The sequence below is a fragment of the Lissotriton helveticus genome, chromosome 5_1, assembly GCF_964261635.1.
Source record: "Lissotriton helveticus chromosome 5_1, aLisHel1.1, whole genome shotgun sequence".
In the NCBI taxonomy this organism is placed as follows: Eukaryota; Metazoa; Chordata; class Amphibia; order Caudata; family Salamandridae; genus Lissotriton; species Lissotriton helveticus.
This window is the reverse complement of record NC_136065.1, coordinates 1,378,026,572-1,378,052,188: the sequence shown is the minus strand read 5'-3', so window position 1 is coordinate 1,378,052,188 and position 25,617 is coordinate 1,378,026,572. Positions and strand designations below refer to the sequence as shown.

At 45.1% G+C, this 25,617-nt stretch overlaps 1 protein-coding gene across 8 annotated transcripts in view; it reads left to right on the top strand.

Annotated features, from left to right (window-relative positions):
- The window catches only part of FKBP5 (FKBP prolyl isomerase 5), a 796,880-nt gene that overhangs the window by 392,471 nt on the left and 378,792 nt on the right, over positions 1 to 25,617 (top strand). For all 8 annotated transcript variants that reach the window (XM_078644330.1, XM_078644336.1, XM_078644335.1 and 5 more), the window contains one exon: positions 25,320 to 25,434. In XM_078644330.1, coding sequence (XP_078500456.1) covers positions 25,320 to 25,434 — 115 coding nt within the window. The remainder of the gene's footprint in view (positions 1 to 25,319; positions 25,435 to 25,617) is intronic.

Below are 25,617 nucleotides of genomic sequence, written 5' to 3'. Positions count from 1 at the left end.
GCATATCTCACACCGACGTGACTGAAACAGTTCTATCCCACAACCACATTCCTGTGCCCCAGATGTCAATCCCCCACTGCGGACTTTCGCCACATGTTTTGGAGCTGCCCCAACCTCCACTCCCTATGGCAGACGGTACATGACACGCTGACAGCACTCACAGGCCTCACAACCCTAGCCTCCTGGGAAACTAGTGCACTGGGCATCTTTCACATGACTAAACGGGCCCCAGCACACAGACGCTTTGTGTCCTTAGCACTGCTCTTGGCAAAACGGTGCATAGCTATGCATTGGCGATCCCCGGAAGGTCCCCCCATAGCGGCATGGACAGGGGCAGTCTGTAAATGGGCGGCGGCCGAGGAAGATGCCCTCCGAGAGGAAGAAGCCAGGGGCGCGCGTAAACATCCCATCTCGATGGAATGGGCCATGCTCCTCCACAGCTTCCGACAGTCCCTGCGCGCTGATGCCCCACCCACGCCTACCCCCCCTTCCGCCCGCCCGGACGCGCCCATGACTCCTAGTTGACTTCCTTGCTGCCTGTGCCGGATCCCGACGCCACGTGTCCCCCCATTGACAACGCCCCCCCCATGCCGACCGCCCTGCTGCCCCACGCACGGGACGGCTCCATCCACTGACCGCTCTACCTCACTGTGAATGGATGTTGTGAAACCCCCTTGCTGCCCATCGCCCGACACCCGTCCCCCTCCTGCTATGCTCTTGCTATCGCCTACATGCTCCCCCCCCACAGTTGTGTCCCCCCAGTTGCATGGCGCCACCACTATGCGAACTGTACAGGACCTGATCTAACGACCTCCATAGCAGGGACTCACATAGCTACTGTTCCTCTTTGTTCTCCCATGTGGAGATTACTGGCTGTATCCTAGCTTACTTACTAGTTTGAGCGGCCTGTATTGTTCAGTGGATGAAATGCCAAATTGCCTAGATTTATATGCAGAAAAGTTGTGCGAATAGCTGACCGCGGCTGAATGTTGACGCCGCGCCAGCAGATGATTCCTCCTGTTTTTATGCTTGATGATGCAACAATAAAAACAAGTTTAAAAAAAAAAAAATAGCATCTTTTTTCGAATCACTTCACATTAAAGGAATTTTATGATCACTTATTTCCAAACACTGGAGAGACAGTTAAGACATATGAAGTGCTTATTCGATTACTTAATATTCCTTAATCCTTTGTAAAAACAACGTGCAAGAAACAGTATGCAAATAACAGGTAATACATAAAAGAATCTTATAAATATAACCTTAAAAAATATAGCAGCATATATACAGAGATTTGAAATATAACAGTGTCTCAAATCAAAGAATAGCAACGGAAGCCCTAGTAAATATTCAAGAAGGATTTAAAAAAATTGGAAAATCTTATTACAAATCATTGCGTTCAGGGGGGAAAAAATACATCTATGGGCCTCCAAGACAGAGTGGATGTTGAATTTAATAAACGTAGGACTTAAAAAAATAATGTCGAACATTCTGCAACCCAGGACGCACAAACAATACATGATTGAGATCCTCAATGTATTGCTGGCACAACTCACAAATTCTGTCCTTTTTCAGGGTTTTGTCCCAAATGCCTGTAATTACTCGAAGAGGGAGCAGATTCAGTCTCAGTTATAGAATCGCCCTTCTGATTCCATGGGGCAAATTCCAAACTAAATAATGCGGACGTTTATTCCCTAGATTGCTCCCACACACCACCTGATTAACCGGATTTGACTGACTTAGGACAGTATTTCTAGCCAAACTCATTTTGGACACTAAGGCCTTTAAAAAGCATTCAGAGTGGACCTGGACATAAAAGCCTGTGCAAAAGACCTAAAGAACGTGGACTGTTCTTTCAATAGGAACACATTTTGACCCTCAAAGCTGCTCTTAGTGTTTCCTGCTCCCCTCCTAGGAGAGACTTTCCCCAACTCCATGTAGCTGCAGAGGAAAAGGCATGTGAGGAAACTGAGCCATAATCCAGGCGCAAGACATGGGGGCCTACCAGGGTATTCAAATTACAAATTTGTCAAAGATTTCAGCCTTCAGTCCCTTCACAAAAGTTATTTCCAGTATTTCACAGGCATAGCACAAAGAGGTGCGGCTTTTAGCCCCATAGACAGACAAAACATGTCCAAAATGATGTTTCCCAAAGATTTAATAAAATATTTGCAGGGCATTAGCCTGAGAGATGGCCCTGCTCACACAGAGTGTCATGTGATCAACATCCCACCCCTTCTTGGAGAAAACCCTCCCGAGATAAAGCTACAAATCCACTGTTTTAAGTCTTTTAGTACCCAAAAACCCTTAGACATTCTTCCTTAATCTTAACTCAGTCTTGTGGACGATCAAAACCTTACTGTAGAAATATTGGTCTTCAAAAAATGGGCTTCAGCATAGTTAGACCAATTTTCTAAACGACGTTGCAGACCAATAAGAGTTAAGTCCAGAATGGCTACATCATCGGCATATAGTAAAAAGCCAATGGACATTGTGCCAATTCTAGGCGGATACGTGGTAGATAAAAAATGTATAGGGAAAACAAAAGGGGAGCCAACAGACAGCCTTGCTTGAGACTGTTATGAATTTTGACCTTGCCGGATAAACCCTGGGTCCCTCCCATCAGAATTTGCACCAAGTTTCCATATGTAACTCCATAATAATACCCAAAAGGTGGTGCACAACACCCAAAAGGAGAAGCTTTCTACACAGCGTTTGGCGAGCCACTCTATCAAACGCTTTAGAGAGGTCAATAAATGCCGTATATACTGGCATACCTTGATGGAAGGAGTATTTTTCTATAACCGTTGGGAGGACTAAAATATTATCCAGAGTGCTCTGATTCCTCCTGAAACCAGCTTATTCCGGGGGAATGATGTTCTGTTCTTGAGCCCACTGCTGTAGATGACGGAGTGAGCTCTTGGCAAATAGTTTGCCAGAAGCATCCAGCAGAGGTATCTGTCTAAAACTTGCCGGGGATGATTTAGGGCCCTTCTTATACAACTGGTCAATGACACTCCCCATCCATGACTGTTTTTTTTCCACAGATCAATAACAATGATTAAATAACGGGGCGAGAAAACATCCCCAAGCAGCAGTCTCCTTTTTGATAATTGTGATGGGTACATCATCAGGCCCCAAGGCGCCAGAAGTTCTTGCATTCTTTACTAAACACCATGAGTAATGCTTTGCCCACACAAAGTGTCACTGAACTGGCTAACTTGTATTATTCACATACAACTGGGCAATATAGCACCCAAGCATTTTCAGGGATTGGGATTGCTTGTGCCTTCACCCTAGAACCACAGAATTGGGCAATCAAACACCAGTACTTCCTAGTGTTTTTAACTTCTGCATCCTCTCCTAGCCTGATCCATTTTGAATCACGTTCCCTACTACTTTCAAAGAGTTTGAGACAACTTCTTAACTGTTTACGGTGGTTCATTTTGCGCTGTCAACCAAAAGAAAACAACAAATGCTGTTTTTGTATTAACTAATTTCTTTCTAGATTTAACTCTTTTGGTATAGATTTCATTTTTTTCTGCAACCGATGGCCAACAGGACTGGTACATGGTTTGCAAAACTCTTTGATGTCGAACTAAACAAAAAGACTAGGATAGCCAGAAACAAGTCTCACCTGATTGCCAAAATACGCCCTTCATTTTAAGACTAACGGCAACCATATTCTTTGTTTTCCAAAAGCAATTGAAACCAGTCATACCCAGACCGGGATTCCATGAGTACAACTCCTGGAGGTTAAAAGCCATAGATGTACCCACTGTACTGTGATCACTCCTTTTTGAAGGAAAAACTGTTTGTTTCCCACAGACCCCAAACATTTGAAAAAAAATGTCCACAAAATTGAGTAAACACAGAGTGGAGTGGGCATGAAAGGTGTATGAAGCAGCTTCACCCACAGAGGCTTTCCCATCTAATATTATCTAATCAAATCTTCTAAGAGTCTCATAAAGAATGAATCCTCATTTGTCTGATCTAATTTTGTCAGGTAACAAGATCTCTGGGATGGACCATATTTCTTCTTTGTCAACATTGGCATGAGTTGCAGAGGCAGAATTAAACACTTTGGCATTTAAATCTCCCATGAGTATAACCCGGGGATATTCTTCCCTGATGGCAGTATCATGAACAAAGGAAAAATGTGAGCTCATCAAATAATGTTATGGTAAAAACCTTTTTAAAGCGCATGGTTGCTACATTCAAAGTGTCCTTGTGCTAAGATTCCAAAAACAACACAAGATTCCATTTACCCATCCCAGCATCTATTTAAAATTGTCTAAAGAACTCGGGCCACATGCGGAGAAGTGTGGCTCACCGGTTAGAGGCGACAGACCCAGAAGCAGAGGTCGGCCCGGGACCAGGGTTCAATTCCCGACGCGGCAGGGTACGGAACCAATGTCAGCGGGCTCGATAAATCTCGCCTCGGTGCCTCTCTAACCATGGGTCCCACGCTGCAACTCTGGGCAATAGCTTGCTTAATCTCCACAACGGCCCCCTCGCTGCTGGGGATGCCTGGCTTCACCTTGGGGATGCCCAACAGGGATCATCTCACAGGGAAAGCCAGGACGGGTTCCCCAGCGGCACACAGTGCCAAGAAACCATGCGGTGAACGTGCGCTCTACAAATTCAGACTAACATAACATGCAAACTTAGGAATTGCGATTCCTAAATTGCGATATTTAAGAAATCACAATTTATGAATCGCAATTCCTTATGCATGTAGAAATCGCAAAAAAAATTGCGATTCCTACCCATTCCTTTGTTGCGATTCGCAAATTGCAAATCGCACATAAGGAATGGCTTCCCATTCATTCCTATGGGCCTAGAGGCCCATAGAAATGAATGGGAATTCAATGCGCAATTTGCGAGTACCAAATAGGTACTCGCAATTTGCGTATGCAATTTCAAGAGTCCAAGGGTGCCAAAAGGACACCCTGATGCACCCTTGGAATTGCAATTAAAAAACATGTTGCACACACACACACATGCCCCAACATAGAACTTTGAAAAACGCACTTTTTTGCATATTTCAAAGTTTTTGCATATTACCATCAACTTTAAGTTGTAAGATGTACCTCATTAGCTGCTGAATAATATGTTTTTCTTCTATTTTGGTGAGAAATGGCTGCCGAAATATAGGGCTGAAATTCTCCAGTCTAGTGAAGGTTTCTTTAAGAGAGGTACAAGTGGAGAGTGGAGAAGTGTGGCTCACTGGTTAGAGGAGGCAGACCTGGAAGCAGAGGTCAGCCCGGGACCAGGGTTCAATTCCTGGCTCGGCGGGGTCTTGAGTCCTAAAAATGTCCATGGACTCGACAATTCTCGCTCCGGTGCCTACTCGATTCACGGGTTCACACTCTGCGACTCTGGGCAATAGCTTGCTTAATCTCCACAACGGCCCCTCGTGGCGGGATGCCTGGCTTTCACCTTGCGGATACCCTGCTGGGGTTATCTCACAGGGGAATACCAGGACGGGTTCCCTAAGCAAGCGCTTAGAAACCGCTTGGTGATTTGCGCTATATAAATTCCTGTACATTTACATATAAATTCCTGTACATTTACATTTACAATCATGGCGTGTTTCCAATTGAAAGGACTCTGGCCAGAGGTTAAGGACAGGTTAATTAGTTCACAAAGAGCGGGTAGAATAGCCCCCATGCCACGTTCCAGCATAGCAGGTGAGGCAGGATCAAGCGGAGATCCAGGCTTCACAAGGGACGTCTCTCCACGGCTGACAGAATGTTTATAGTGAAAAAAACACCTGAAGATATAGGTGGACAAGGACATGTAGCCGGGATTGCATGATCTCTAGTTAATTTCAGGAAGGATGCATAGATTTTAGCAATTTTGTCTGAAAAGAATTGTGTAATCTAAATACCGAAGGCATAGGAGAAGCTGAGACATGCTCTTAAGAGGATAGAGATTTAACTATCTGAAAGATCTCACAAATGGAGTTTTTAGCAAGCTCGATCTTCTGAGCAAAAAATTGGGTACGCATATATCTGATGTGTTTGTGATGCTCCTTGAAAGCCCTCAAGTAGGTCTAAACTATCATTCCTACGCCAGTGTAGTTCCAGACGTTTACACGCCTTTTTCATGGCCAGTAATTCATCTGTGAACCACTCTGCTGTCGGCTTATGCCGGGTGATATTACAGATTTTCAGAGGAAGCAATACTGTCTAGTGCCTCTTTAATCCAGGTTTCTACCAGCAAATTAGCTGACTGGGGCAATCTTTAAGCAGTTGAGCTCTTGAATTCAAGGCTTCCGTAAAGGCGGTGGCTGGAATCAAGGACCATTTACGGGTTTTATGATGTTGAGCACCAGATGAAATGGGAGCTGAGTGTCAAAGACACTTGAAAATTTAGAGTAGCATGGTCAGACAAGGATCTTGGACTGCTTTACTTTGGTACAGGCCCCAGTTGCGTAAAGTGAAGGAGTCCAAGATCTTCAATGAGAGAAGATACCGTACGAAAAGAGGTGTCTACAAAATGTAGATTGAATTAGTTGAGAATAAATAAAATGGGCGTAGGCCGGTAAAAGATCTGCTAAAGCAGTAGTCAAATGAGTAGCTAGGCTGGCGAATAATACATTTTAAAAGCTGCCAGAGTGCAGTTACCTTATAAAGACAAAGAGAAAAATGCCACTTCCCAGCCCATGATCTCTTCAGAAAAAGTATATGGAATGTGAGTTTTAAAAATTACTGCAATCCTCCCGTCCCTTTGATTTGGCCAATCCCGCCTCAGGATAGTATAATCCTGTGGGATACCCTACACTATATTGGGGCTGACTGTGCTGTAAGCCACGTTTCCACAAGGAAGAGACCTTCTGGCTGATGGTCTAAAAGACAGTCAGAAATCTCCGACTTGTGCCTTGGTAAAGAGCAACAGTTCAGGAGTTAACATTGTGCAGATTTAGAAAAAGGTTCTCCTATGCTTCCTTCAAGAGCTTCCCAAGATGACTTCACTAAGGTAAACCCACAGCTTCCCTTTAGAGACATACATGGAATGCCTACAACTCTCCTCAATTGTAGGAGCAATTATCCGAGTGCCACAAATCAGCTGGTGCCTGTCGGACAGGGGGCCTGACCCCTGGTGCCGTCCAGGTGCGGATGGGCACAGACAGCCTTACCTTAGGTGAGCCTTTGATGTGCCAATGGCGCACCCGGTGTGCGGGTTGGCTCAGCTGCATGCTTTTGTAGCCTGCCTACAGGAAGGCTGAGCACCAATAAACAAGATGGGCAACTAAAAACAAACTGGGGTCCCAAAGCTCCACTTTTCACTGGCAGGCTACTCTCCCAGGTAGAGTTACAAGGAAGTAAAACAAAAGTTAAAATAAAAATAGTAAAATAGCTGTGAGAAATAAAAAAAAATAAACAAAGTAAAGCCGTCAGGGGCTGACTGAATATGGCCACATACCGGGATAGGAGCCAGGCAACTCCCTGTGCCTAGTGCACTACAAGGAAAACAACAGGTTGGGTAAAACAAGCCACTAGTATAGCAATGGTTTGCCAGGTGGGATATACATATTTGCTGATTGGATGAAAGATGGACAACCATTAACTCAAAAATGCAGGGCAGCTTCAAACAAACATGTTTGAGGGATGTATTTAGGCCACATGGTTCCATTGACTTTGCTCGTGAGAACAGTTGCCCCCCCCCCCAACACTGGCATGACCCATTTTGAAACATTTGCATTACAGGAGAATACAAAGAACCACTTCAATCAAAATGTATACATGACCAAGTTTCTTGTAGGCACATAATGAGGGGATTCAAACCCAGACATAGTCCATGTCAAACATAACCCACCCTCGCTACCTCAAGGGTGCGTTACTCCTTGGTGAAGGCCGGGCGTTTTTCAAGGCTCCCGCCACCTACACTTTTTTTTAACACTTGAAACATTTCTAGCTTAGCTTTTCCCAGGAAGGAGCGCTGGTCTGAATCCCCAAAAAACATATTTAAACATAGCTCTTTATTTTCAAGATTGCCAGCATTTTCTGGGGGAGGCAACTGATGTAGAGGTATACCAGCTTGAGCAGAAACATCTCTTGATGCTCCTAAAGGCACAATCATATTTGGCTTTGGCTTTGGCTTGTGTTTCACAAAATTATCCTTATAGGAGTTCACTGTTGATTTTGGCTTCAGTAATGCCAATCTTGTAGGTGTTCTGCACTTCAAACAAAATTCCAGACATCATTTCCAATACATCGTCAGAATTTAACATAGTTTTTTCCAATTAAGACAGAACAGAAAATAGGATCTTTTCGATGCAAAATAAAATGTCATATGAAGCACCCTCCCCCTCATTGACAATATTCAGCTGCATAGCCAAGAGAAAAACATCATGGTCAGACTCAGAAGAAAAATCCTCTAAGGGAGTCGAACTGCAATCTAGAGGAGGCAGATATGGAATCTGAGAGGTCATGGTCAGACTCAGAAGAAAAACCCTCTAAGGGAGTCTAACTGCAATCTAGAGGAGGCAGAGATGGTATCTGAGAGTGGGGAATTCAATTAAGTAAGCTCCCTTCATCTGATTTTTCCAGTAAGGGATCACAATTAAGGGGACCATCCTTACCCTCTATATACCCATCAGTGTCAATGTCTGGGAGAGTGAAATCTTCCACAGTCATCGCCTCTTTACAAGATGCTATCACAATGTTGACACTGATCTAATTTATCAAACGATCATCCAGAACAGAGCCCACGTGTGCCGCCCCACAGGCAGCTCGCCCCAAGAAAGTGTTGCTGAAAGAACAGTGGTGGACAAATGGACCAATCCCTCTTGAACACCTCCAACCATTGGAGCCCCATCCCCAAAGACAGTACTGTCCCTCTTAAGACATTCGTTGTCTGTAGAAGAGGACATATCTAAAAGTGATAGAACAGCAGGGCCACAATTAAAAACGTCTGTCATCTCTTCAGGTACAACTCTAGGCATTTTCTGAAAGAACCCAGCGATAGCTGGATGGGATTTAAAACATTGTTGCTGGGACCTTCCAGTACTGCAAAATGATTACCTTGTTTTTTGGATTTGTCTAGGAGAGGAAGAAATTACTCACCCATAATGCAAATTCATCAAGGTCATCGTATTTTCAGATCACTTACACAAACAGGGCCCGTGCCTGAGAATTTGATGAACGGTCCAAGGAAATACTGCTCACACGCACCCACACACACTAGGCAAAGACCTACAGAGTAATCTACACCCCAAAGCCACTGAAGCCAATAAGGCACAAAATGAACTGCTTCAGCTGTGCCATTGGCCTGGCCATAAAAAATGCCCAAGTGATAGGCGGTGAGCAGGCAGTGGGCAGACAATGGTTGAATAGTTGAAGTTATATGGATAGAGTAGGAGCCACTCCAGGGACCAAGGTGCACCGGCCTAAGCCGCACTGGCCCAATGATGGCGGCATCCGCAGCACCAAGGGGGTCCACAACTCTACTACGACTCTGCTGCACTTTTAAATGCCAGTGAGACACAAGGTCATGTAGCCCAACTCACCAGCAACGCTGCCAACACTGCTGCCTATGCTCCTCTGTCCTCAACCTACTGCAGACCTAGGCTGCTAGGCTGGCACGCAAAAAGAAAAGGCCAAGCACAAACAAGTTCAACAAAACAAACTTACCACCCTGGGGCATCCGGGCTCAGTTGAGGAAGCTATCTCCAGAGAATGTGTGCGCTAGAAAGTCCAGTTTATAGGCCCCGCCGAGGGAGCAAGCCGCACCGTCCTAACTCTGGTAGCTTCTGTGCCTACACGGAAAGGACTCTGGCCCTACGGCCTCACGAACATCTCACCACTCTAATGCTGTCAAATGTGCCATGACGGGCTGCTCAGGAACCAGGCTCTCTTTGTTGAAAGACTACGTAAGTAAAATGTCAAGAACCCAGGCTCAGGCGAGAGCAGGTAGCCAAAACTTGATGATGTTGATAAGGGGGACGGCTTGCCCCCCCATGCATTACACTAATGATGCCTTTTACTTTAATTTACAGAAAGCCTGTGGGCAGGACACCTCTCCTGAGACAATGCTTGACTCACCACATGGGCCACCAACTGAGGAGAGTACCTCATAAACAGCTGTGGTATAGAGGGCAGGCGTGGTGCTAGTATTACAGCTGTCCTCCATTGAGACTAAAACAAATGTTTTGACGGAAATCCTTCAGCCTGCACCAGCAACATTTGAGCCCTTGCTTCCATTTAATTATGTTCCTACAGATAATTTCATGGATACCTGGTTAAACCATGTTCTTACCTGCCTCCGCATTTGTGATATGCCAGCTCCTGGTGACCCTGATTTTCTCACCAAGCATCTCCCCAGCTCCCCCTCCCCAGGAGAGCCTTATTGTGCATGCCTAGACCAGTAAAGTGAATCCCCATTCATTCTCCACCAATCCTCAAGGTAGGATCTAAAGAGATAGACTGACAGCTTTGGAATGCATATGGTTTCTTCAGCCAGTGTGGTGTTACGTTCAGTCAATGCAGTCTGCCTTTTGGGATGTTATACCTATGCTCTTTGGGATATGGTGAATAAGATCTTGCTGGCAGTCTTGGATACGATGGATCAGCGTTGGTACGGTGAAAGATACCAGTATGGTCGGACTACCTGAATAAGGTGCACTGATCTCATTCTGATCTCATTCTATGTGCAAACTTTGCTAACTGACATGCCCTTTCATGAGCCCCTCCTCTTTGGTGAGAAGGCGAACCACACTTCGGAATGCTTTAAAGATATTAGAGCTATATTGCATTCTTTGGGACCATTTGCCTCTGCAAAACAAATCCCATACCAGGTTTGGAAATTGAGAATCTAATCTACAGCGCTGGTGTATAGACAAAGACAGCCTTTGGAGCCAGTGATGCAGCAGACAAACCAGTCTTTTCTGGGCTGTGGAATCAGCAGGCAAAATGCAGGCCAGCAGAAGCACCAGTCCTTCAACTCCTTCCCCCGCTGTTACACCGGCCAACAAGCAGCTTTAGTTTGACATCAGAGGCTCATTACCACTCTGTAGGAGGCAGGTTCCGGCACTTGTGACAGGTAGGTCTGGCAGAGCATTGAAAAATGTTATACCCTACTCTTTGTTTCCTCCTAGCTCAATATCCCTCCCACACAAGAACAATTTCCAAAAGGAGCATCTGCTCCTCCTACAAGTAGGGGTGAGTACTCTCGAAAGGTGCCACAGAGAATGTACTGGTCTCTGAGAAAGGCAGGGGTTGTTACTCTCGCTCTTTCCTCTTTTAACAAAAAGGATTGTGGACCCAGGCCTATCTTCATCCTCCTTCCTCTCAATGTGTTCCTAGAGAAGGACAGATTCAAGATGCTTAAATTGGCCCAGATCTGCTTTATACCCTGTGACTAGATGCGGTCTCTCGACTTGCATGACTCGGATTTTCATATACCTTTTCTGCAGTCTCTCAAGTGTTACCTGTGATTCAAGGTGAGACAGGAGCATTTTCAGTTTACTATGATCCACTTCAGCATCACAGTGCCCCTTTCATGTACAAGAAAGTAGGGGTGGTTGTTGCTGCCCAACTTTAGAGGTAAGGACTTGCTGTATTTTCATACCCCAATGACTGTATGCTCAAGGCTGGCCCTCTGTAGCCAGTTGTGTGCCACCTCTGGGCAATTGAGGACCATTTTGACATTGTTTGATTTCACCATAAACAATCCAAATTCCCACCTGATTTCCCTCAAAGACTTCCATTTGTTGGGGAAATCCTGATATGGTGGAATTCAGGGCTTTCTGCAGCAGTGAGTCCAGGACATTCGAGCTATGATCCTGATGTTTCAAGCTGTTCTTGGGTCAAGGTGATGGTTAATCTGAGTCTTCTTGGCCCCAGTTTCTTGTAGTTTTCTTGTCACCTACACGAGGTGGCACATGCTGACCCTGCAGGTGAACCTGAAATCCCAGTGCGCCCAGTATCAAGTTCCTCTTTGTGGCATAATCGGGGTCTCAGAGGAGACCTTCTAGGGGACTGTAGTGATGGCTCATATACCACAATTTGTCAAGGAACAAGCTCCCCTCCCTTTTCCATCCAGAGCTAACATTGGTGATGGACACGTCACTGCTAATTTGGGGGGTGACCCAGCTGAGGTGGAGATCAGAGGACTTAGGTCTCAAGTGGAGGGCCGACGCCACATCAGTCTGCTGGAGCTGCAGGCCATTCGTTTGGCTCTGAAGTAATTCCTGGTATCCATCCATCAAGGGGGGTGCTGGTGCAGGTTCTCACGAATAGCACCACTGCTATGTGGTACTGCAGCAAGTGGGGTGTAGTTTAGGTTCCTGTGCCAAGATGCTTAGTGTCTCTGGAGATGGTTAGCACCAGGATTTTTTTCCCTGTTGCCAATCACTTGGTGGGGTCCCTGAATACAATAGAAGACTATCTAAGCAGACCTCATCTGGTAGATCACAAGTGGAGGCTATGTCCCAAGGTGGTGCAGTGAGCCTTCCACTAGTGAAAAGATGCCTGGCTACATCTTTTCACCACTGTTGCAAAGGTGCAGTGGCAATAGTTTTTTGCTTTAGAGTTTCAGCAAGTATACTTGTTAGGAAATGTAATCCGGTTGGAATGGAAAAAGAGGCTCCTTGCCGCTTACTCAAAGTTCTGAAGAAACTCGAGAACAACTAGGCCCAAATCATCCTGGTGACTTCGTACTGAGCCAGGAAATTGTGGTACTTGGAATTCCTAAGCATGACCATCTGTACTCCAATGAGGCTGCCACTTGAAGAGGAACTCCTGTCTCAGCAACAGGGCAGGGCTTTCAGCCAAATCTAATTAATCTGCACCTCTATGGGTGGAGACTGAACGCTGGAAATTTACTGTGTTTGATTTGTTGCATGAAGTGTTACAGACGCTCACCTAAAAATTAATTTATGCCTGGAACTGGGACAAATCTATGGCCTTCAGCAGTGCACGAAATAGAGACTATTTGCAGGTGAATCCAACGGATGTACTTGTTTTGTCTTTAGACCAGCAAGGCCTTGCAGACGGCACTGTAAAAGGTTGTTTGTCTGCCCTTTTGACCTTTCTGCGTTTACAGGGCCAACTGGCCTTGTTCAGCTTGTTGTGATGACATTTATTTAATGTTTGACATACAGTTCCTCCCAAGCCTTTTGTGATACATCATTAACTTTGTTGTAAGATTCCTCATCTGTATGCACTTTGAACAGAGCACAGTTACTTTCTATCTCGAGTATGTTCTTCCTCATTGCGATTACATCAGCTCATCACTTGAGTGAACTAATGCCACTTTCAGGGCTACCTCCCTACACCAGCTTTTCCCTGGACTAGTTAGTGGTGAGAAACCAAGTATCTTCTTACCTAAAGTTGTGACTTACTTGCACATTGGCAATCCATTACACCACCACCGTTATTTGCTTCCCCTTATTCCTCAAAAGATGAAGAGAGGCTCCATCAATTTGACCCCAAAAGTGCTTTACGCTTTTACATAGATCATACTAAGGGCCATCAAGGGGACAGTCAGCTTTTTGTGGGGGTCTCAAGAGCAAAGAAAAAGAAGCCTCAGCAGGAGAAAACCTTGCTGAGGTGGATAGTCCTCTGCATTAGGATCTGCTATGAACTAGCCAAGTATAGGGCTGGTCCAAAATGAGTTGGTAAGGTGGGCGCAAAACAATGGTTTGGGATGTGGCCTGAGTGATTGCCAGTAGCTGAGGTTAGTTCAAGCATTCTATCATTCACTTTGTTTTCGATGCCCTAAGTGTGATGGGTATACCCAGATGTAGGTCCTGTGCTCACTGTGCCAGTGAAACCAAGCTATACCTTGCTGATGAGTTCTAATAAGGGCGAAATCGGTTCTGGGTTGCTGTTGTTCCATTGTTTCAGGAGAACCTGGCCCGGCAGTTTGGGCTAGACCGTTTGCTGGGACCGATTTACATATAACTGGGTCCAAACAGAGCAATTGCCAGTGGCTGAGATGGTTGTATGTTACAATGATTCCCATTGCAACGCATGCCTTTACCATGCAGGTATGCCATTCATAACCTTTACCACGAATATGCCTTTACAACGCATACCTTTACAATGCATTTCATTGTAAAAGCATGAATGTTAAAGGCATATTTGGTTTTCCCTGGCCCATGCCCTCAGTCCTATAACCGGTCCCTTGCGCCTCCCCAGCCCGATTTAAAAACTACCCCGCCTCTGCGCCCTGGAAGTGGACCCCTGAGCGACTCCCCCCCCCCCAGCCCTTCTAAAAACTATCCTCCCCTGAGGCCTAAAAGTAGACCCCTGTGTGGCACCCACCCCCACCAGCCCCAAGCCCTTCTAAAAAAGACCCCTTCCCTGAGCCCTAAAAGTGTACACCAGCGCGACTCCTCTCTAAAATGCTTCTTTTTGAAGCTTGGCATGCTAGTGCCCTTGGTAATGCAAAAGGCACATAATATGGTTAGATAGGAGTTAAGCCGTGAGCAAGGCTGGTTTCCGTTTTTTGCTTGGATCAGATTATTTTTATACCACGGGATGTTTGGTCTGATCAAGAACCATTGTAATCCCAACTTCAGTGTAACTAAATTAGCATCAAGAATGTTTACACTATGTATAGCAGTGCCAGCTGATCACTTTATTATGGGCTTTTTCTAGATAACTACTGTTCTTCTAATTAACTGTTAGATTTTGGTGAACTGTTGTGCTATTTCTTCTTTGTCTGAGCATTTCCCATAAATGAAAAGCATTGGTTAGATAAACAAACTCAAGTGTCTTCGCTTTGCATGCTAAAAAGAGTATTGTGATTTTATGTCACAAGGACATTTTTGTTTAGATCAGTTAACTCCCTTGTAGGTGAATGGTTTCTTGTATATTTCTTGTCTTGAACATGTATATATCGATATTTGTCTGTCTGTCTGCCTATCTCAAAATCAGTAAAATAGTGTCCTCAAGACTATGCATAGTTATGCTTGCAGTCGTGGACTCTGTGGCTCCATGGGTTTTCAAGATTTTAACTGTAATATAGTGTCCTTTATCAGTCCAATCTTTGTTTTCAATCAGTCCAGTAAAATTATTTGTAGAGTGAGCTAACACAGCATGCCACCCTTCACTGCTAAGTAAAAGTCATGGTATGGGCAATCCTGTGGTGAAGTGGCTTTTAGCCATTTAAAGAAGCTATTAATAATGTTATGTCTAGGAACTCTGTCAGATTGATTCACATGTTGTCTGCTAGCAGTGCAGCATATGGAAGTGAATACAGGCTGATAGCTCAACAGACAAATAAAGGGACAAGACCTCTTCTGCTTCAAAGCTCTGGCCCTTTGGAGTGGAGATATCTGAGCTTTTGGCCTCATTTGAGAAGCATTGGTTTGAGAAGCATAGAGCAAATTTGTTTACTTGTGTGTGGTGGTGTAAATGGAGGAGTGGTTACATTTTTTTTCAGATGAGCCAATAAATGTCACGACTCACTGAATGATAAGGTCCCCATATAGTGAAATAGAAATCCAGAATTGGAAGATATTATGGCCATATTATACAACTGAGGAAACTTTTTTCTAAAAGTCGAGTACATGACTTTTATCAGGTAAACTAAAGTTTATGTCCAGAGGTTTTGTTTTATAATAAGGCAGGGTGAATGATATACCCCCTCTCCTGTCCGAATGCAACAATTAAGGACATGGTATAATGATCCAGGGGGCTCACAGAAGACGTTTTGGGGTCTTGTTGGGTCTTGATGGGCAATCACCAAGGGAGGTAGTCGATCCCCTCGAGTTTGAACAATTAAATACGCCTGATTTTTTCAATATATATGCTCTCCAATAAGGAGGTAGCAGTGGGACGATTAGCGCACTGCGGAAAGCAGTGGGGCGATTAGCACACTGCGGAATGGGTGAAGGTGGAATAATGAGTTAGATGTGAGAAAGGGTGTCGAATGAGAAGTCGTCCAAATGGATGTTAATGTCGGGGGTTGCTCAAAATCATTGCAATGGGGGCTCGATGAAAGGGTGTATATAAAAAATTAGAGAAATGGCCAAAAACAGATTAATAGAAGACTGATTAGAATTGGGAGCTCTGTTATTTAAAATAAATGTCAAGCATTGTGGGGATAACACATTGATATGTATTTTTTATGTTTTTTAGATTGTATTTGATTTTTATATTGAGAACGAAAAAAGAGAGACAACCGAACATTTTGTCTTGAAAAAGGTGGTGCATAACGGGCAGCACACCGAAACGCGTCAACGCTATTGTTATTATTAAATCCGAGGACCTAGTGGGCTGTCATTCGCTAATACTAGCCTGACGTGGTTTCAAGATTCTAACGGATTACTGACCTAAGATGTTTTCTAAATGAATCACTTGATTTTGTAACGTATTTTAACTTATTATGATTGTTTTGTTCAGGGACAATGAATGTGAAATTAACTTTTTAGCATTGTATTTTTAATAATTTTTATTGAACACATAATAAATTTGAATACTGTCTTGACAATTTTGGAGTCGCATTTACAATGGGTTTGTGGGTGTAACTGGGGAGACCCCTTATTCTGGCACCAGTGTGGATGAAGTACTGTATGAGTTTGAATGACTATTAATGACAGTAAGTCCAAGGGAAACTTCATTTTACACTGTTTTTGTTGGTACCCAGTCCCTTGGTTGGTTGGGCCACTCCCTCTAGAGTTAACGATAAATATGAACATAAGCAGATGGATTGATGGAAGGATGAGGGAGAGCATGGATGGGTATGTGGATGGAAGTTTTCGGGTTTACCACAATCTCAGCTACCTACATCTGACTCCTGTGTTTATGGATATCGCCTTCACTAACTGAATGTAATGAAGTAGTAGAAATTGCCCATTTCCCTCTGGAAAGGCTTAACCATGTCACCAATGGGGAAAACTTATAGATCCTGTTATAAATCCCTATAGACAGAAGGTGTCATTATTTGAGTGGCCACAGACTCTGTACATAGGGAACCGCTATTAGTCATTAAATGGTTTTTAATTGTAAAAAAATTTTGCAAACGATAATAGCCACAACTATTTCTAAAGCAATGCATATGTATATAAGCAAACAGAATACACAGAGAAAACTGACAATTCCTTTTAAATGGTTATGTATTCCCTGTATTTTAACAATTTGCTATTACATTCTATTATTTAAAAAATAAGTGCTGCATCCCACATACTTTCCAAGTATGTTGTTGCTATAGGACTTCCTGCATAGAGTGGTGCAGCAAGGGTGCTATGCGCCCTCACGTGCAGAAGCAAATTGGTCCACGATCCCCTTAATCAGTACTGAAAAAAAGGCATTAATTTGGGGACAGTGGTTTCCTACCATCCCTGGGCCCTGGTGCCACTACACATGCTGCACTACTGATAATGAGCCCCCTGCCTGCATGCCTGTATTGAAAACCATCAATAATAATCGGGTGTCGCAGTAACATGCAGAACCTGGGGAATTGCAGCAGTATAGAGACAGAGGTTCTGCCACAAAAAGGGTAATTACTTTCTATGACTAAAGTATGTCCACAAGGATTTGGGACTATCAATTAATGATACATAAAAACACTGTTTGCTTGAAAAAATATAATGGTCGATATATTTTAAAGCCATATATCATATGTGTTAATATATCAAAGAAATTCAACTGAAGGACCAGACTAAGCACAGACTGTGAACAATGTTCGTGACATTTATACAAATGTGTAAAAATATGCCTCTAAATACAGGTGCTACCACAATGGACAATCAAAGACATTCAGCACGGTTAACATATAGATACAGAAATGTGCTTTTGCGCCCAGTGTTGTAGATGCCCCTAAAGATACATGCGATTATCAGCCTGTCATGTACATGTCTATTTGGACATGGTATGCTTGTTCATATCATGTCAACGTTTCAACCCCCAGAAAGCAAGTGTGGTTGGGCAACATCAGCATGGGGTCTTCATTAGGACTAGAAACACTGTAGGGCACAGCCTCAATCAATCAGGGGCTTCTAAAGCCCGCTACACACCCGTGAGGGTCTCAAGGCGCTGGGGGGTGCAGCTCCCGGTCAGCCAACACGCCAGGTCTTGAGGCTCTTCCTGAAGGTGTGCATGGTGAGGGAGAGCCTGAAAGAAGGAATTCACGTGTTATCCTCTCTTTTTGAAAAAAACCGTAATGTGTGGATGAAGAATTCAGAACCGCTTCCAAATCACGAAGGAGCCGACTGTATGTTTCTTCTGTAATGGGTTACTTTTAAATGGACATCCAAGATCTGGGAGCACGAAGTGCTTCCCAGATACCGCCGGCAAGCTCAGAAATCAGTAGTGCTCACTCGTTACGTCCCACGTCTCTGCAGAAGTATTGAAAACCAGGCTAACTGACGTCCAATGTCCTCAATGTTCTCTCTCATTCTCCTAATCCATCCCTAAGGAGGATTATATTGAGCATAGTACAAGTGCTCTTACAGTACCCTGCAAAAGACAAAGGCTACTTCTCTAAACATTGAGGCCACTGCTGACAGGACATAGAGCAGTAGCAGCTGGAGTGGTGGGGGAGGGGTGTGAAAAGATTTATTTTTGTAAGTACACTTACCTGGCTACGGCCGGCCGCAGCCTCTTCATCTTCCTTGAGTCCAGCAGCAGGAAGCACCCGGGCTCCCAGGTTCCCCATAGTCAATCACAACTCCGCAATGCAGCTTTGCGATTGTTCTGAGCACCGTGGTTCGGTGTTCAGGCAGGAAGTTGGAGCCTGGGCATGTTCTCCACACAGGCGCTCTTACGGAGAGCCCACCACTCCTCCCCCTGCAGTGCTTTGGCGTCACGGAGCCCAGCCCGCCCGCATATAAGGAGCGTATGCAGTACAGTAGGAAAAATAAAATGATAGTAATGCTGCGTTATTATCATTTTATTTTTCCTTTATGAACTGCTCGGAGAGCAGTAGGCCAATACTCCTCCACCTTAACGGATGAGCCGCCACTGACATAAAAGTGCCCCTGAGCACAGCAAGGATTGGTTTAAAAACTGACCTTATCAAGCTGCACATATGAACCGCTGATCAATCAATCAATCAATCATGATACTTATAAAGAGCACTACATGCTCGTGAGGGTCTCAAGGTGCTGGGGGGGGTGGTGCTGCTAGTGATCTAAGAGACAGGTCTTGAGGAGTCTTTTGAAGGCCAGTAGGTCTTGGGTCTGCCGTAGGTTGGTGGGGAGGGTGTTCCAGGTCTTGGCGGCGAGGTGGGAGAAGGATCTGCCATTGGCGGTCGTTCTTCGGAAGCGGGTGGACAGTGGCAAGGGCGAGGCTGGCAGACCGGAACTGGTGGGTGGGGGTGTAGAAGTTGAGTCGTCTGTTGAGGTATGCTGGGCCGGCCTTGTGGAGAGCTTTGTGTGTGTGGATGATGAGTTTGAAACGTATCCTCTTGTTGATGGGGAGTCAGTGCAGGTCTATCAGGTGGGGTGTGACGTGGCTGCGGCTGGGGATGTCGAGGATCAGACATGCCGACGCGTTCTGGAAGGCATTGCAAACGTCTCAGGAGCTTGGGACGTTCCTGCGTAGAGGATGTTTCCGTAGTCCAGCCTACTGGTGACGAGGGCCTGGGTGACTGTTCTTCTCGTCTCGGTGGGGATCCACTTGAACATCCTGCGGAGCATTCGGAGGGTGTTGAAGCAGAATGAGGAGACGGCGTTCACCTGCTTTGTCATGGAGAGGGTGGAGTCGAGGATGACCCCTAGGTTGCGTGCGTGGTCGGTGGGTCTAGTGTTGTCGGCCACCAGGAGGCGTCCCAGGCTGAAGGGGTGGAGCCGAGGATGAGGACCTCCATCTTGTCCGAGTTCAGCTGGCTGTTCTTCATCCATTCGGCGACGGCCTTCATCCCTTTGTGGAGGTTGGTTTTGGCGGTGTGAGGGTCTTTGGTGAGGGAGATGATCAGCTGGGTGTCGTCGTCGTAGGAGATGATATTGAGGCTGTGCTGTCCGGCGATGTGGGCGAGGGGTGCCATGTAGATGTTGAACAGCGTCGGGCTGAGGGAAGTTCTATTGTCACACTACTGGGGCCCCTGTGCCCATTAAATATTCATGATGGGTGGATGGGTAAGTGAGTGCTATGTAGGTGCATACATAAATGAATGAGTGCATAAGTATTTGAATGGACAACTGTGTGGGAGTGCATCGATTGATGCATTGATAAAAAGGTTTATGGATGGATGTATGAATGAGCAAGTTGAGTGGATGGAAGGATGGATAAATAGGGTCCGTTAGAAATGTTTAGAGGGAAATTACCTGCCATCAAAAGAGTTAAGATGCAAGGGGACTTGGGGGCATATGTAGGTAATTTTCGTTTTGCGATTCTCAGATTGCGTTTTTTAGGGAATCTCAATTAGAGAATCGCAAAACGAAATGTAGGTAGGATTAGCAATTTTTTTTGCGAATCCCACTTATTCCTTATTTGCGAATCGCAAATTGAGATTCGCAAATAAGGAATACCTTCTCATTCATTCCTATGGGCTAGAAGGCCCATAGGAATGAATGGGAAGACATTCTCAATTTGCGATTCTCAATTAGAGAATCGCAAATTGAGAATGTAATTTCAGGGTTGTAAGGGTGTCAATAGGACACCCTTTTGCACCCCTGAAATTAACATGTGTGCACATGTGGCCCACATACATGCCCTAAGGCATGTATGTGGGCCACATGGCACTTTGAAAAATGCCAAAAAGTGAATTTTTAAAAAAAATCGCAAAATACCACCAACCTGAAGTTGGTGGTATTTTGCGATTCCTTAAGCCAAAAGTCGCACAACTTGGGTGCTTCCTACATTTCATTTAAGGAATCGCAATTTGCGATTCCTTAAATGTAATAGCAAAATAAGGAATCGCAAATTTTGCGATTCCTTATTTTGCATGTGGGTTTTTGTGTGCTACATAGCACACTGCCCTAATTGCGATCGCAAATGCTGAAATTCGGCGAATTTCAGCATTTGCGAGCGCAATTAGGCTTTCTACATATGGCCCTAAATTCCTCAACTTGTAAAACTGTGTTTTAACACGCCATCCACAGGTTTTCTTGCATTTAATTGGTAATGCACGTGAATTGACACCCACAATTGGCCACTGATTGACACTGTGACACCAGGGCCAGCATTGTTAAAGAAGTTGGTGTCCTCATGCTACAACGGTGAGGGTTGAGCAGGATTATGCCATGGATGTATACATCATACCAACAGTTAATACCATATAGCCTGGGAGAGCATATGCAGGGGCTGACATCATTATGCTATGGATGCACATGTGTTAGTAATTACAGTTATAATGTCATGCACAGTGCTATGTCAGGGGTCACAAAAGGGGCTTGTGCTGTGGATAGGGGCAATAGGGGAGAGTCTGTTCTGGAGCGAAATATTGAAGCTGCTGGGGGTTGGAGTCAAAGTCCTGTCAAATGAAAGTCAACTTTACAACGTCTGCTCATCTTAATTACGGGACAAAAGGCCTTAATTACTGGAGTAATAATAGACAGCGAATTTCAGTCTTAAATTACCCTGACAGTTAGTCAACCTAGGGGAACAACAGGAAAAAAATAAAACACCCATCCATACGTGGATTGTTATTCCTGATGTACTAATTCAACTTTCCCAATGTCATTAATTACAGTTGTGTTCAGGCTTAAGATTATGTGAACCTTTACCTATTTTGTTCTTTGCAAGCTTTTCAAGAGATCTAAATCTGTTTCTATCCAGATATTCAAAAGAACATGGCAAGTGCTGGGAGTGGCCCTTTCTGCACGGTCGTCCCAAACCTTTGCCTTTCTCCTCCCCTTTTTCTGACCTTGTGCACGTGCTCTCTCCCTAAAACATGGTAACATTAGCTTAACCTCAATTGGTCTATTTAATTTTCCTTCAAATCCCTAGTAAAAAGCCCTACACATGCCTAGGGCCTGTAATATAAATGCTACTGGTGGGTCTGCAGCACTGATTGTGCCACCCACTTAAGTAGCCATGTAAACATTACTCAGGCCTGCCACTGCAGACCCTGTATGCAGTGTTACTGTCATGTCAACTTGGCATTTAAAACTCCTCGCAAAGCCTGAAACTCCCCTTTTATTACATATGTCACCCTTAACATAGGCCCTAGGTAGCCCATAAGCAGGATGCTGTGTAACTGAAAGGGAGGATATGTTCTTTATAGTTTTACACATCCTGGTAGTGAAAAACACCTGCATTTATTTTTCACTACTGCAAGGTCAACCCCTCTCATAGGTTAACATTGGGGATTCCTTGTTACATTTAATAAGTGTAATTCCCAATTGGAAGAAGGAAGAGCTCTCATGTTGAGTACCTATGGAATTGTAATGATAAATCCTCTTTAATGGTAAAGCCGAATTTATCATTACAATTTAAAAATCCCACTTTTAGCAAGTTAATGTAGGAACATCGTCGTATTGCACTACTATTCAACAAACATAAACAATTTCAACCCAATAAATAATTTTAGTGTGCACTCTGTATAAGGGGTCCACTCTCGCCCCTTATTGAATCAAAGCAGTTGACCTCAGCAAATGCTCAGGTTACAGGGTGCACTACCCAAGTCCTGAATAGCGGCATTCTCTTAGCCCCATGTGCCTGTTGCCTGTCTCAATACACGCCTGTGATGGGGGATAGCTGGGCCTTATGCTTTCTAGTGAGCCTCACACAAAGGGAGTGTGACTGAAGGGCCATCCACACCTAATGGCCCATACTGGACAGGATGGAAGAGCAGAGCTGGGCACAGCCTCACACTTGCACCTGAATAGGCTGTGCCCTGTCCCCACATAAATGACTGCTAACCCCCTGTAGTGAGTCTGGAGCCAGGGCTTGAAGGGAGGATCACTGTGCACTTCAGAGCTCCTCCTTGAAGTCTCCCCCACTTCAAAGGTTCCACTGGGTGTAAGAACTGGACTGGCCCTACCAACTCAGTACATTTCTGGACCTGTGGATACTCTGCCAGGAAAACAGACTGCTGTGCTGCTGAAGGACTGCCACTCTGCTGGACTGCTGCTCTGGAAGAACTGTTTTTCTGCTGTGCTGACCTAGCTGCTGCTCTTCTTGCCTGGGTGAGAAGGACTAGACCTACACCACTTGAACCCAGAGTGACTCCAAGGGCTTGTCAGCTTGCCTCCTGTTCTGATGTCTCAGGGACATCAAGACTTCCAGCAACCTTGCAACAGCACCTGGACTGCCATCTGTGAGTCTTGTCCTGCCAAGTAGTGCCAATCCAGTCCTAGGCCCTTAGAAGTGTGTAGAAAGTGCTGCTCCAGCAGAAAGCCACGCATCAACGCCTTTGGGTTGCTCAGAACCAGCGCATCTCCATCTATGCTGATGCATCGCCTCAAGGACCGAAGACATTGGCGACTTCGTGTTTCATTGCCTCCAGTTCGCGACGGATCTTCTACTTGAGTAGCTCAGCGATGACGCAACAGCTACATCCTAGAGTTTGATGACAACGCATCTCCAACTTGTGTGGATCAAAACCAACCTCCGAAGGGACCGACGACAGTGCATCACCTCTTCTGCTCCTCGCATTTTGCCCTCGACATCGCCCCAACTGCGAACCAAGGTACTGTTTCAGTGGCCAAGGCTGGTCCCTGTATCTGACCCGCGCTCTATCGTGGTCATCCTAAACTTTTGGATTTTACGTCATCTAGTGCAAACAGATAGCTTCAGTTGGCACTTTATGCTTTTAAGGACAACATTTCAAGATATGTTTTGGTCTTGTCTTGCTCAATAAATTAAGCTCTATTGTCCTAACTAGGGGGTCGATTAGGATCGCGGACGGACTTGAGTCCGTCCGCGACCCCTGAGGAGGAGGGAACGTCCGCATGGGCTGCGGCGTTCCCTCCGATCAAATTAGGATGTGACCGCCAGGGTGGCGGTCACATCCTCTATCACTAACATTGCGGCGGGTGCAGCTTCAAGCTGCATCCGCCGCAATGTAAAAAATCCATGCACAGCATTTGCGTGCACAAAGCGGCAGGCACCGCGCGGTGCCTGCTGCATTGTGCACGCAAATGCAGGGGGGTACCATAGGTACCCCCCATGTGCACCCCCCACCCCACCTTCACCCAGGGGGCCCGCAACGGGCCCCCAAAGTGAAGGTCCGTATGCTTTTCCACAGCGGTAAAGCCGCCGCGGAAAAGCATATATTTTCAGACATCCTAATATGCCTGGCGGTGTCTGATAGACACCGCCAGACATGTTAGTGCTTTTCCGCCGCGGTCGCCTTCCGACCGCGGCGGAAAAGTGGCGGACAGATTATCAGACCCACCAGCCATCCTAATTTGGCGGTGGGTCTTTGGAGTCTCCGCCGCGGTTTTTCCGCATCCTCCAGGCCGGCGGACACTTCCGCCGGCCCGGAGGATGCGGAAAAACCGCCATCCTAATCGGCCCCTCGGTGTGGTATCATTTTATGTGGTGTTTTCACTGCTACACTGTTTGAAGTGTTGCACAAATACTTTACACACTGCCTTTTAAGTTAGGCCTGACTGCTCTCTGCCAAGCTTTTAGGGGGTGAGCACAGGTTAATTTAGGGTGTGCATCTGACATACCCTGAGTAGAATTGTGGTTCCTGCTTGGACAGGGTGCATACCTTTGCCAACCAGTAATCCAATTTCTAACAGCAAGTTATGGCAGACTTCAGGATATACCCTGAAAAACTCCATAAGAACTATAAAGTACTTAAACTGTTTGAGCTTGCGAGTACCAGATGCAGTCTTGGAACAAGACAATCATTGCTTTATAGGATGCACATTGAGGACAAGGCAGGGCTCCCAAGCCTCTCTGTGGTCATCTCATGACAATGGAAGCCTTGCCCTCAGTTTTGGTTAATGTTTGTAGAAACGACTTGAGTGTTCTTCAGTAATTTGGAAGACATTTAAATGTGCATTTTTATTTTGTTTTCCTCGCTGAGTAAAACTAGGTTTTGGAATGTAAAAGCAAAAACTGTCTACCTTGCAATGCCGTGCATGATGTACATACAAAGACAGAATATTTCGAAGGCATCTTCTTGGTGTTTTGTTTACTGGTGCAGAAAGTATGTTGATCACTGGCACTCCTCAATTAACTGGAGTATGAGGATTGGCAATTCCACGTTTAAAAAATTGGAAGGATATTTATATTAGGGAACTCTTGTTAAAGGTACAACACTTCTTTTGTCTCCTACAGCTCTCTATCTAAACGACCGTTCTTCACATTGCTCCTTTGCATTAGCCCTCCCCCTATTTAATCCTTAAACTGCCTAGAATTTATAGTCAGTTCCTATGTTTTATTCTCGCTCTCCCCCAACAGCTGTTCCTCTCATTGCTTGGAATAGATTTCCTAAATATATATTTTTTTTACTCTTTCTAGATAGAGCTTCTGGATTACCGAGGGGAGGACCTATTTGAAGATGGCGGTATCATCAGGCGTATCAAACAAAAAGGGGAGGGCTACTCTAATCCAAATGAAGGTGCAACAGTGAATAGTGAGTACTGGGTACACAGTTTATACTGAGTGGTCTTGTAGTCAGAGGAAAGAATTCTACAGAATTTTGACCAAGCGGTGAGCTTTGGACTACCATGGGCATTTTGCTTCAGCCTTCTTTAAACAGTGAATTTTAGGTTGAAGGTGTAAAGGATGTATTGTGTTAATGAATAGAGTGTATTGG